Source organism: Corvus cornix, chromosome 5, assembly GCF_000738735.6.
Source record: "Corvus cornix cornix isolate S_Up_H32 chromosome 5, ASM73873v5, whole genome shotgun sequence".
Taxonomy (NCBI): Eukaryota; Metazoa; Chordata; class Aves; order Passeriformes; family Corvidae; genus Corvus; species Corvus cornix.
The window spans coordinates 36,633,035-36,646,425 of record NC_046335.1 but is presented as its reverse complement, the minus strand read 5'-3'; the positions used below and the strand labels follow the sequence as shown (position 1 = coordinate 36,646,425).

General features: G+C 34.5%; 1 protein-coding gene across 2 annotated transcripts in view; it reads right to left on the bottom strand.

The window, feature by feature from the left end:
- The window catches only part of TTBK2 (tau tubulin kinase 2), an 81,041-nt gene that overhangs the window by 40,563 nt on the left and 27,087 nt on the right, over positions 1 to 13,391 (bottom strand). For both annotated transcript variants that reach the window (XM_039552108.1, XM_039552109.1), the window contains exons 4-6: positions 9,199 to 9,272; positions 8,051 to 8,191; positions 6,481 to 6,585 (exon numbers count right to left, since the gene is read on the bottom strand). In XM_039552108.1, the coding sequence (XP_039408042.1) occupies positions 6,481 to 6,585; positions 8,051 to 8,191; positions 9,199 to 9,272 (320 nt within the window). The remainder of the gene's footprint in view (positions 1 to 6,480; positions 6,586 to 8,050; positions 8,192 to 9,198; positions 9,273 to 13,391) is intronic.

The window sequence follows — 13,391 nt, the reverse complement described above, 5'->3', positions numbered from 1 at the left end:
TGTTTGGGGTTTTTTTTAAGAACTCAGCTTCATAAACTACATTTTTAGGACTCCACCTGTACCCTAAAGTGAAACTTGAAGATAAAACCTCATTTGCTGGAAAATCCTCAGAACCTGAGGGCACTGAAGAAAGGCAAGCAGCACTTAGCTGATTTGTACAGAAACACCTGAATAGAATAATATGTGCATTGTTTGATGTGAACCAATTTGTAACTGCTTCCCTAGACAATAAAAAATCTAAACATTTGCATTCACAATTGCTTTCACTGCATTTTTCTAAGGGTCAGACTTTACAGCAGCTGGTGTTATCTTCTGCTTTAGCAGAAGTCAAAGACAATTTTTGTTACTGACAGGTCACCAATAAAGAGCACGAGTAATGCCTCAGAAAATTTTGGTGGATATTCTGTTGCCTTTGGATTTGAATACTTTTGTTAATATTCAGAGTAAGTAAATACCGTAAAATACTTTAAACCTCCTTTATGTTAAAAGAACAAAATTTTGATTTTTTTTTTTTTTTACTTGTTTTCAAATAAATACAGGAAAATTTAGACACTCAAAATTAAGGTCATACTAAAAAGACCTAAAATGGTGAGAACTGTGACGAAGCTCTTCATTTGGTTTAAATAACCACCGAAGAATGACCTAAAATCTAGTCACTGGGAAGAGCAGGAGAAAGGTGGGGAGATGGGGGAATGCAGTCATAGGGTAGCTCTCCCCTTGACCTAAAAAGCCTTATTTATGAAAAATACAACAATTCCACAAACCAAACAGTCTCCTCTGAATACATTTCAACCCACTAGTCAGGATACTCTCAATAAAGTAATCCCACATTCCAAACTAAGTACCATATTGGGCAAAAAGGAATTTTCTCCTTCAGTTATCTTTGCTGAGTCCAAATCATCAGATTCAGGGGACTGGCTGTTAATCTGAACAATTCTTTAGGCTGCCAGTCAATGAGACCTGTATACTGAGTAGAAAAACACTGATGTTTTAGATAAAAAGGTTTTATCTAAATGCCACCTTCTTATGGATAGTTTTTTAATTCTGTTACTCCCTAGCTTTGTCACCTCAGCTTGCATACATGCTATCCTCTTTGTAAAACAAATATAATTCAGTTATTTATAATTTCCAATCCACATAAATAAAAGACCACAAAACTCAGGCCTGTGATAATATATGGTGGTTGAATTTATGGATTTTTAAAGAATTATGACCTAAAATTCTTTTTTAAAGGTTAATCTTCTTAACAGCACAGACTAGTGTCTTTTTTTTTTTTCTGCTTTCTTTGTGTTAAATTTAATAGTACCTCAAAAAACAGTTGTGGTTAAGGGGTTAAGGTTCACTTTAAAACAGGAGTGATGAAAACTGCCTAAGAGCCGGCTGCAGTTCTGATGATGTTAAAAATGCAAATGTCCTTCGCATTTTGTCCCTCAAGGTTTTCTATTTCTGTACCACAGCTGACACCTTCACTTTCCATTTTCACCATGTAAACAGAGACATGGAAATTCGATGGCTGTATGAAGTTAGGTTTACATTCAAAAAGAATCATATATTCTTTGTCTCAATTAGAAAGCAAAAAGATGATAATACTTACTTCAGCTATCTCTAAGACAATAGCAAACAAAATGGTAGGTACTACATCTTCAAAAAGCAATAAACAGCAGACTATGAATATACTAAAATTTATACTATATAAATACACTAAATTTGCATCCTGCTAAATGCATTTGCTTGATGATTAAGAGTATCTCCACAATTAAATTCTAATTATCCTGCTTTGTAGTAATCAACTCTTATCTACACTATTAATTCATTTATTGGCTTCCTCTCTCCAACAATTTATTTGCTTGCCTGTGTTTCATCCTTCTTTCTTTTAACAGCCTACATCATCCCCAGCAGTTTTTGTTCTCCTTCCAAACTCAATTTTCTCTCTTCTGATCTTTTCCATCCCCAGAGAAGGCTCCTCCCACCAATTAGTGGTTCCTTATCTACTTCCATTATACAATTTAATTCTACATCTACCTCAAATACCTGCAATCCTAGTATTGTCCCCAGCATGTAAAATTTGGTTTCAGAAGCCTATACACATACATATTACTGTCTGAGTTTCCATATTCTTCATCTCATTTCCAGCTATATCACTGTTTAAGTTTTCACAAAAGTATAATAAGTCAAAATATGTTCCAAACAGTCAAGGAGCCAGGGTTCAAGCCACTGAGAACACAGTATAGTAGCAGAAAAGTTTGTTCATGCGCCACTTGTTTATGTTTTCTACAATTCAGAATAGACTGATACATTACTTCTTAGATACTACATTTGGATGCTCAGAACAATTTCATTCTAATAAAAGAGTACTAGATCTGCACACAAATCCACCTACAGAAAAAAACCCCAAACAAATAAAAACTCAACTCAAAACTACTCACTGTAAATACTGAAATACATGTTAATAGGCCAACCACATTTCCAAAGACTTTATCTACAGGAGTTGCATGATGCACATTTGTCGTTACCTTTCATTCATCTTTCACAAACCTACGAAACACAACAAATGTTTGTTTCTGACTTTTAAGTTCTAACCAGGTAATAGTGTCAGATCATAAAACTTAATAAACTGTAGCTCTTCTCTACTCTCTTCCACATGTTTATACATTTTACAAATATTTTATTACTGAATACAACAGACATATCCCTCTCTCTTTGAAGTCAGCTCCTCACAAGCATAGTCATTCAGACAGCTGCAAGACAGGACAACTTCCTTAAAATTAATCAATGTCAAAATTAGCAGTTAAAATGTTTTATTTTACTGCAGTAATTCTGAGAGGGAACTATCTGCAGCATGAAAAGGTGTGCAAAGCTATGCTTTTTCTTTGTGCTTTAAATTAATACATTTTTCTTCCAGTTTTGAAGATTCACATAGACCACTGTAGTAAAATGATACTACAACTAGAAAACTGCAACTACAACAAATTAATTTTAAGGCTAATATCTGGAACAAGTAGGAAACTGTCTCTGCTAACTGAATAACCCAAGAGAATGTAAAACCCCTGGATCCTTCAGATGAGTAATAAAGGCATTTGCTTTTGACAATATGTTCAGACACTGGGTCAGACTAATAAAGCTTGAACACGTTTTCATTACGTAAAATTTTCCCTCAAAATACTCCCTCCTGTAATTTCCGGAAATTACCTCTTACCCCTCCTTATTAAGAGGAGAGATATTTTCCTGCAAGGAAAATGCTAAATTTAAAATTACAGTCCAGATAATGATTATGGAATACCAGAAAAGATTAGTATTTTTCTAACAGGTGTTGCATTACATTTATAATCAATTTTACCCCTTTTCACAAACTTTACAACAGATTACTACCTACACAGTGGACATGTAAAAATAAGCTTAGAACACTGCATTCCCTTTGTAGGGAAGAGAAGGGAAGAGAATAAAGACAGCTACAACTACAATATACTGGAGATGTATTATTTCACTCTTTTCTGAAAAAGAATTCTGATATTGCTGGATGAGGAAATTCTGTAGTTCTAGAGAGAGGCTATAAAAGGCTATTTCAGCTGCAGTGTGTGAAAAGATTATGTTAAAAAAGCAAAAAAGGCAATAACAGAAGTACCAGAGAAATCAGGAAGAATAAAGAAGAAATTTGACACTAGTTTTTACAAACACAAAACATATGTTTCTGTGTTTACATAGAAATTCATGACCAGTTTTAAAAGCATGTGGAACTCCTCTGCTCTTTAACTCCATGCCATCCTTGGCATTGAAAGTTTGGGTCAGATGGACTGGATGACCCAAACAACACATTATTGGCTAGGCCCCCAAGTTAATATATGAGGAAAACCTAACTGATGATTCCCAAGAGATATCTGTTTCCCTTCTTAATTATTTGTGTCCCTCAGTTATGTAAAAATCAGTGCATCCTTCAGCAGTAGTTCACATGAAAACTGCTGTTGCTTACTGACTTCAAAAGTTTTTCATGAAGAAGAGACTCTGATGCATACAAAAATGTGTGAATAGAGGTGACATTAACACCTACAGAAGAAATTAGATTCTATCTTATTCTTGGTGGATGAATTACAACGTATCTCCTTGAATTTTTTTCCCTTTCAAAATCAGTTTTACTGTCATTTGGCTGCTGCAAACCAAAGGTTATTGTAGCTAACCTAATGCAAATCCCATGGAGAAAAAAAACAGTGAAATGGACTGACAATGCTGGCTCCTCAGTTCTTTATACAGATAGTCCATAGGTGACACTCAAAAATGCAATGAAAAACACAGTAAGCACTACAAGTGTTGAAAACCTTTTTTCTTTAAATACCGCTTTCTGAGAAGCTTTTTATATTAAATCTGCATTTTTCAAAACAGTACTTAGAAACAGCTACAGCTGAATGGACTCCCTGGTAGCATGGTTTTAACAGTCCTAAATCACCATGGAGTCTGACATTAAGATGGGTAGTACAAAGATGAACTACATCTCTGAAAACAACACACTGAGATGTCTTAGGAGATGACAGGCATAACAGGCAACTCTGGGGGATCCTTCAGTACAGAAAAATGGCATAGAATTAGTTCGGATCATCTTCAAGAAAGGATTTCTTGTTCTAAGTTCTCTGCCTTGACCATTCTTTCAGGTAAGAAGTCTAAGGAGACACCATAACTCCTCAGGAAGAGAATAAACTGACAACAAAAAATCCTCTCTCCAAACCTGTCCATAACAAACAACTAACAACAGCCTGTCGTGGCTTAGCCAGCAACCAAGCCCCACCCAGCCACCCACCCACTCCCCAACAGCAAGATAGGGGAAAGAATCAGAGAGGTAAAAGCCAGAAAACTCATGGTTTGAGATAAAGAGAGTCAAACAGGGAAAGGAAAACTAGCACTATAAAAAGCTAGTCAACAAGCCAACCTTAACTATGGAATATGTTTTCATGAAGAGAGTATTATGTTTTTGGAGAACATGCTTTTACATTGTTCTGCATTATTTGCAGTATCGGCTGAAGAAAGCTAATGAAGCTTAGAAGGATAGCCTTAAGGAGAAGCACATAGCACATTTAATGAAAATATTAATAAATCCTATTAGTAAGCAAGGCCAACAGCATGACTGCTCTCTATCCAAGAACCATTTCTCTTACACACAAACAAAACTGTCTTTCTCCCCACCATCACTGCACTCTACAAATATTGATTACACTGTCAAACACTACTAAAGAATTTCAACTGAAGAATTACTTCAGTTATATTGTAGGGCACTGCAATGAAAAACAAAAGGCAAGAGGTAGCTTTTACAAAAGAAAGAATATAATATTGAATTTTCTGTTATTTATTTTTTCTGAAAATATTACCATTGGTGTACATATAGAGACAATCTTGGGAATTGTTTTCTCCTTGAAATTACAGATTAGTTTAAAAAACATTATAAGCAGCCACACACAGGACACAACAAGAACACTGAGAAATGAAAAAAAAAATATAAAATTACTTAAAATGTTTAGCTCACCTTTCCAACAGCAGCAGGCACTCTGTTGGCCTTCCCTGATCTTTGCTTTCATTACAGTGTCCAGCATTACAGCTGAAGGAATAGAGTACAGCAGAACCCCACTAATTTACCTTACTAATTCACATACCTCATAATCTGCACACAAAAATCTGCCACTTTCTCAACTTCTTAGGCAAAATAAAAGTGAAAATCCTGTTGAGAAGGCTTCCACTACTCAATGTGCATCATATTTATAAATATGCTACACAATATTGACTAGTACATTATTCAGTGTTGCCATCAAAATGTAAACTAATCTACCTTAATAAAGAAAATGTTTTTAAACATCACCATGTACAATGGTAGTGACTTGCTCATTTTGAAACTTTGAAATTAACAAAACTAACTGCCCACCCGTGAATTAGGGAGGCTCTACTTACTTAAAATTGTAATTTCCTCATTGATATGTTTTTACCTACAATTTTCTTCAGACTGCATTGCATTGGGAATACAACAACTACACTTAACTATGTCCTATCACTGTTTTATTTATTCAGACTTTCTCTTTCAGAAGATTATATATATTCAGTTTAGTGTCTGACTTTTACTTTTTTCTCCTCAGATTTTGTTGGTTGGTTTTTTGGGTTTTTTTTAAATGCAGTATAAGATACCAATTGAAATTCAATTCTGGTATATTATTCTGACACTTAATGAAAACCTATTTACCCCTTGATTTTCCAAACCAAATGACAGATTATCTCAAAATATCTTACACATATACCTCCATCTCACACCAAAACCCAGAAACCTGAATCATACCCTACTGCCAGTCTTTTAACACAATCAATAAATTACATGGCATTTCTGATCTGAGATGGTGTTTATCAAGCTTAGAATAGTTACCAGTTCAACACAACTCCCATACTTCTCCAGAAGAAAAGACAGCATACTACCACATTCAAGTATTTGAATTTCAACTGTGAAAAAAATCTTACTGGTCTGACATCACCACATGAGTTGGTAAATTGCCGTGCTAAGCCAAAATCCAGCATAAAACACTTCCTACAGGTGCTTGGAAAACGTCCCATAGCGAAGTTTGACTAGGAAGAAAAACAAATACAGATAGATATTAGATAAATACTCACAGGTTTCAATACGTTCACATATAATGCAACAACGCAACCAGAAAATTCATATTCTATTTCTCTATTCTTTCCCTATTTCTCTATTTTCTCTTCTATCTATCTCTATTCTATTTCTCTATTCTTTCTCTATTTCTCTATTCTCTCTTCTATCTATCTCTATTCTATTTCTCTATTCTTTCTCTATTTCTCTATTCTCTCTTCTATCTATCTCTATTCTATTTCTCTATTCTTTCTTCCTTCCATGTTTTCACTTCTACTGAACTCCCACTAAATTTGAAGAAAACATTGCTAAGAAAAACAGGCATCGAACCCAGCATATCTGAACAGTACCCTATATTGTCCAAAGAGATTGTCGTCTTACTTTGTCACTTAAAATATATTAAATTTTAGCAAGAATTTTCCAATCATGTCACCTTCTCACAGAATCTCAGCATTGCATAATTGATCACAAGGAAAACAAACAACCAAGAATGTCAAGATTTGACTTCAGCACAAAGCACAGTTAGCTCCAGCTAATTCTTTCTCACCTATTTCACTTGACACTCACTGCCTCTATGTCCTTTCCCTATTAAATGAAGGCTTAAATGGGGATGGGTCAGGGAGAATACTTTTATAAAAAGTTGCCAAGAAGAAGTGGTGCAAATAAAATTTTCCTAATGTACAGAAATTTATTGGAAGTTTTATGTGAGCATCATTCAGCTGACAGGAAACTTAGCAAATATTTGCATCTGTCAGAAAACACAAAGATTTGCTTATTTTTTCCCCATTTACAAATTTTGACAGTTCAGAGTTCTAATGATATTTGTCATACAGAGCAATATTAAAAACAGGTGATTGAATTTCAGGAATAAATTCAAAGAAAATCAGAAAAAATAGTAAGAACAAAAGCGTGATACCATCAGTATGGCACTCTCCTCCATAATGACATATTGACAATAGATCTTATTAGAATTGAACAAGAAAACAATATTTTTCTCATACAATCTTTCTTTTTCTTGTTTGTTGAAAATATATTACATACAAAAAATTTTCTATTGAAGGACTTATAAATACACTCTACAGTTAGTATCTATTCTTTTAGATTTATTATATTACAATATTAATTGCCAGTAGTCCAATACATTATGTCATATCTTATGGCAAATACTCTTGGTTACATGATGCTAAAGATAAGAGTTGGAAGTTTTAATTCAGAAAATTGCAAGGAGGCCTAAACTGGAGACAATGAAAAAGACCAAAGTTACTGTTGTTGTAATCCAACATTAATTAACAGAAAAAATCTGCCCTATCTGATGATTAAACAATCAATTTTTTGTCCCTTCTCATTTTTGCATTTTAGCATCTAGTACAGAACCTAACCTTACTTATGCGGCCATCTAATGACCACATCTTACTTGTCCATTTTAATGGGCGGACTTACTGGTTTAATGTCCCTGTGCAGGAATCCCACAGAATGAATACTTTCAATAGATTCCAAAATCTGCTTCCCAAGCCGCAGAGTGGTACTAATGGTGAATGTTCCTCGAGATTGGCTACGACGCAGGTCTGCCAAGTTCCGACCCTGAGAGAATTAAAAGGACATTTTCATAAAAAAAACCCCAAGAATCACAGATGGTGTCAAGTCTTCCTACTTCTTTAGTTGTTCATAATTAACCATGAAGTACTTTCAGTACCTATTTTCGCACTCAAGGGTAACACATCTCACCTAAATGTAATGACTGTATGTCCCCAAGTATCTCCAACACTAAATTTAGAATCTGTCTTTGAAAATATGAACCTTAGTACCTTCCTATTCCTAAAAACATGGAACAAACTAATCCCTATTAGAAGGTCAGTACAAACACTATTAGTTAACACTGTATTTGTGTCATACCCAAAACGGCCACTGAGAAAGTGCTTGCTAAGTAAGATTTCTTCACACTCACTTCTTTAAGGAAAAGTACATAATTTAATTATACATTGCATCAAACAGATGAAAAATACATAATTATATTATGTAGGAAATGCAACCCCATGACATCACAGAACTCTTGTTCTGCTAAAATAACAGATGAACAACAGTATGAACTAGAACACATTTTTTCAGTATTCATATTCATCAGAATGTCATTAATCCCACAACTCTAAGTGCTAATCAGCTGTTTTATCCCTTTCTAAATGAACAAGTCTTTCAGTAAAATTGTTTTCTTTTACTTGCAAAGGGTAATTTTTTATTTTTACTTAAAAAGCCAACAAAATGCAGAAACTAATATAATACATTTTAGACTATCTTCAAGTGAAGACTTAAAAGGAATGTAAAATATCTCAGAAGACATCACAGTTCACTCTTCCAACAGTCGGGTCTTTCTCAGGATGCAAGCTTTCTCCTTTTTAAGAGAATTATGGAAAGGATATAAAAGCAAAAAGATATAAGGATGTGCTCAATTTAGGTTCACTCACTACAATGCATTTGTGATCCTTGGGTTTGTTTTTTTTTGTTTAGCATCCTCTAAAATTTTACTGGTTTGTATATGCTTGGCTAATAAACCTAAACACACAAGCAAACATTGAGCTCTTTGATACACTAACCTGCAATTGCATGACCACATAGTTAAATCTGTCATTCCGTCCACATCCTATGAATCTACAGACATGATCTTTTCCTAAGAGAAAAAGAAGCAAATTAGCCAGTAATATTGAAATTCTATGGTTTATTCCTTTAAATACCTAGGAAATCACTGGAAAAGACAGTTATATATCTATTGAGATCTTTAATAAACTAAGCCCCATGCAGTTCAACAGCAATAAAACCAAAGTTAGTTCTACCTGCAACTAACCAGAAATTTTTGCCCATAATCTATGTAGCCCTACCACAGCTCTCACTCTTCCATAAGAAAACATGCATCACAACATGCCTAAATGGCCACAAATGTGGAGGATTTTGGACTGGAAAAGGTTATTTTCTTACAAAGCTAATGGCTTGTTATAGACAATATATATCCCTAGCCAATATTCCTCTTTTCTATTAGCTGCAGCTGCCATGGTGAAAGAAAACAGTAGTATTACTTGTGAGTTATGTTTTGTATTAAAAAATTGTAGAAAATGTTATTCAACTAATCCAATTTATTAATATCTTTGTCTAGAACACAATCCTTGCTGTTTAGCTACAAAAGATAAATTCAGCTCAGGTAACTTGGAACTGGAAAAAAAAAAATTTCAGAGTTTTGTTTAAGCTGATTTTCTTTAAAGCCTCCTCCTGTCCTAGGAGCAAATTGCAAAGGAGAAGACAGGTCAAAAATAATCTCCTTACTATCCTGCAGTTGTAAGTCAAAGCATAAGATTCCCCAGGTAAATACAGAGAAAAAAGCAAGCCAAAGGCTGCAGTTGGGAAACAGAATGGGAATGCAAACCCATTGTCATTTTGGTACCAGTGTTCATTGACTTCGAGAGAAGCTGGGACCCCTTATGATCCCACTCTGCCCCACTCTACTACTGAACATGGAACTGTAGGATTAAAGTTCCTCAGGCGATTTATCTTCCTTTCTCACATCAATGGAAGCTACAGCCAACAGAAAGCTGATCGTCTCCAATGGTAGCTAAAGATGTGTAAAATTTGTCACCTAAGATTTCTATCATTAATTTCTTTACCCTTAGGATTACAAGAATGTCATAAACAGGGAAACCCCCCCCCCCCATTAGTGCTTTCAAAACACCATAATGTCTACCTACAGATCTGAGGGGACTTTTTGCTACTGCTAAACTCATAGCTCCATCAAAACCCTAAAACTTGACCCTACAGCTTCTGAATATTTTCAATTCACTTGACAGAAGTGGCTGTCTCTTTCTTGCTTCCTCAGGAAGCTGCCTGACACATCCAATTAAAACAGGTAGGTAGGCCCTTTTAAACAAAGAATATCTTACAGGATTCATCAAAATAATTTATTTTAAAAGAAATCTCTACATTTCTGCAAATACATAAGTGCTAAACTTTAAGTATCGCTGGTTTTCCCACACTTTTTCCTTCTACCCATTTGTTCAAGTAAGACAGGCAATATTACAGACAGTATAATTTTATGAAGAAAAAGGATTAGCAGCAAATTTATCAAGATGAAATTTTGTATATTCATTGCTGCAGTTTCCATTATTGAAGTCTCATCTCAAATATTTATGATTAATTTTACAGCCACTTGTGGGTATTCTGAAGGAACATCTTCAGAGAAAAATACATGAGTCAGATTTTATCTGGCTAATTCAGTAAATGTCCAAAACTCAGTTTGGTCAGAGAAATCCCATTTTGACTGGAGCACTAACTCAGTTTACGTGGTAAATTCCCTAAGAACTCTTACATAAAACTGAGGAAAGAGGAAGGGGAGAAGTAGAGCCTTCATAACTTATTCAAATAGAATGATCCTCCCCCACTCCACTGGGGCTATACACACCTACTACAGCCTTTTCCTTAGCAGGAAAACAGTATTTTTTCACACCTGTGAGCTACATGGCTGGGCTGCAGGGCAAGATGATGATGGTAGCAGGCTGCAGCGAACAACTCTGCCCCTGAAAAACCTCCTAAGGGAGGGTGTTAAGCCTGTGTGCCATTCCCCAGGCTGCTGCAGTGTATCACTACAGCAGCTTTACAGCCTACACCAGACACAGCCCATCACTAAATTATGCTCAAGAGCTGTAAATGAGTGAGGGAGAAGTCTGTAAGGTTGTGTGAGACAGAAACCAACTGAGTGAGTCTCACTCTCACTGAGTGAGATGTGATAAATCTGTCTTCTCCCATCTGACTGTGGGAACAGATGGCCTAACAACATGGTTAAACAAAACAACCATCTGTTGCAGCAGATTTATTTTTTTTAAAAAAAGCAAAAATAAAGAACTTAAAGAGTTAAACAATATTCTGCAACAATAATTAGGAGACAGCAGGGGGAAAAAAATTAAGATGTAATTGATGACTAAGCTGTAATAAATGGCCATATCAGTGAACCTAGTCCTCCGCCATAATTAAGAGAGAAGGCATACAGTTACTCACATATTCCAGCATGTTTTGCTAGCTCAGTCTTAAAAAGAGCTTCTTTGAAGCTTTTTATTAGTCACTGTACCATATACAAAGTTATTACTTTTATATACTTCATTATACCACACAGTTATTACTCATTTTACCCCCGCAATAATGACCACACCGTTTCAATTTTTAAAATTTCTGAAAGTAAAGAATGGTAAGAAATAGCACATCCCTGCACTTCTACCAACAGCTATTCTTATTTCAGTTTCACAGTTTCTGTGATATAAGATTCTAATAGAGATACACTCAAAAGCATGTTTATAATCCTGAAAATGTGCCTAAGCGCAGTATAGACTGGAAGAGCTTTTCTGCTCTATTGAGAGACATTACACCTGTTTATTTAGCTCTCTTCTAAAACCCTTTTTTTCATAATATTCCACAAATTGAACAATATTTTTTAAAAATCAGCTCCACACATCAAGAAAATTCTCAATGACACTGCAAGCTCACTGTCTCTCATTAAAAATAGAGGAAACTTTTCAAATATTTGAAAGTAAAAGGATTTTCATGACAATTCTATTCCTTCTATTCTATTCCTATGTCCAATGTAATTAGAATACCTTGCGAGACAAGAACCTAGGCCCTTTGAGAAAAGGAGAGTAATTATATATATATACATATATACATAAACACACACCAAAAAGGGATAGACGAACAAGATAAAAGTTGGTCTCAGAGGATGTATGCTAATAGAAGGTTGTTACAAAAATATCCTAAAAGAACTGTTTACAATTTCACCTGGTCTGAATCTGCATGAAAAGAAAAAAATTGTCAAAAATAAGACTAATTTCTACATGATAAAAAAGCATTTAAGAATAATAAAAAATCTTCAAGAAGCAATTACAAAGTTGTTTTCTCCATTTTCGTCCACTTTTCTTGATTTTCCCTATGCTCCAAATTTTGAGCTCTTCCATACTGAAAACTTGTGAAGGTAAAGAAATTAATGCAAATGGCTCCTAGGAGCAAAGATTTTTTGTAAAACATAAAATGGTCTCTACCCTAATCTTATTTAATAAAAAAATCTTCTAAGTATGGATAAAAAAAGCTGCATGTAAAAATAAGGTACTGTATTTATGCAAATTATAAATCGCAGTATATGCAAAAGGTTCACCTTTGACCCATCTCTTCACTGTGTTTGCTTCACTGATCACTTACAACATTCTCTATCTAAAACCAGAGCAGTAATAGTGTTAAATTTGGAGCTTCCACAGCAATGACTAGAGGTCACCTCTAGTGTTACTATCATCACCAACCTTTTTCTTTTTTTTCTTTTTCTTTTATTTTTTTTTTTGTGCAAGAGAGCAACAAGATATAAAAAGTAAAGAATAATATATTTAAATTGTTTTCTCATAAGAAAGATTGTCAAAAGTGTTATTTCTAAAGATCTCACACAAAATCTGCATTTCAGTTATATAAAAGCTTCTATTTATTATTTTCTCAGAGAAATAATATTGAGGAAATAAATAACAGAAATATTTATTTGGATTATGTATTTTGTGGATTATTAGTCTCAGTGGATCTGTTGTTCAGGTGTTTCATTGCTCTGTTCTTTTTATCTAGACGTTTCCCATGATTCAATAGAACCAAAGACTCTTCTGCAGGAAGACTTGGGTTGTTTGGAATTGCAGTTTCCTTATCAGTATTCCTCTGAGAAAATAACTTCTGGAAGGCCCTATGGCAATTATTCACACATAAATATTTTATTATTTCATCTTTT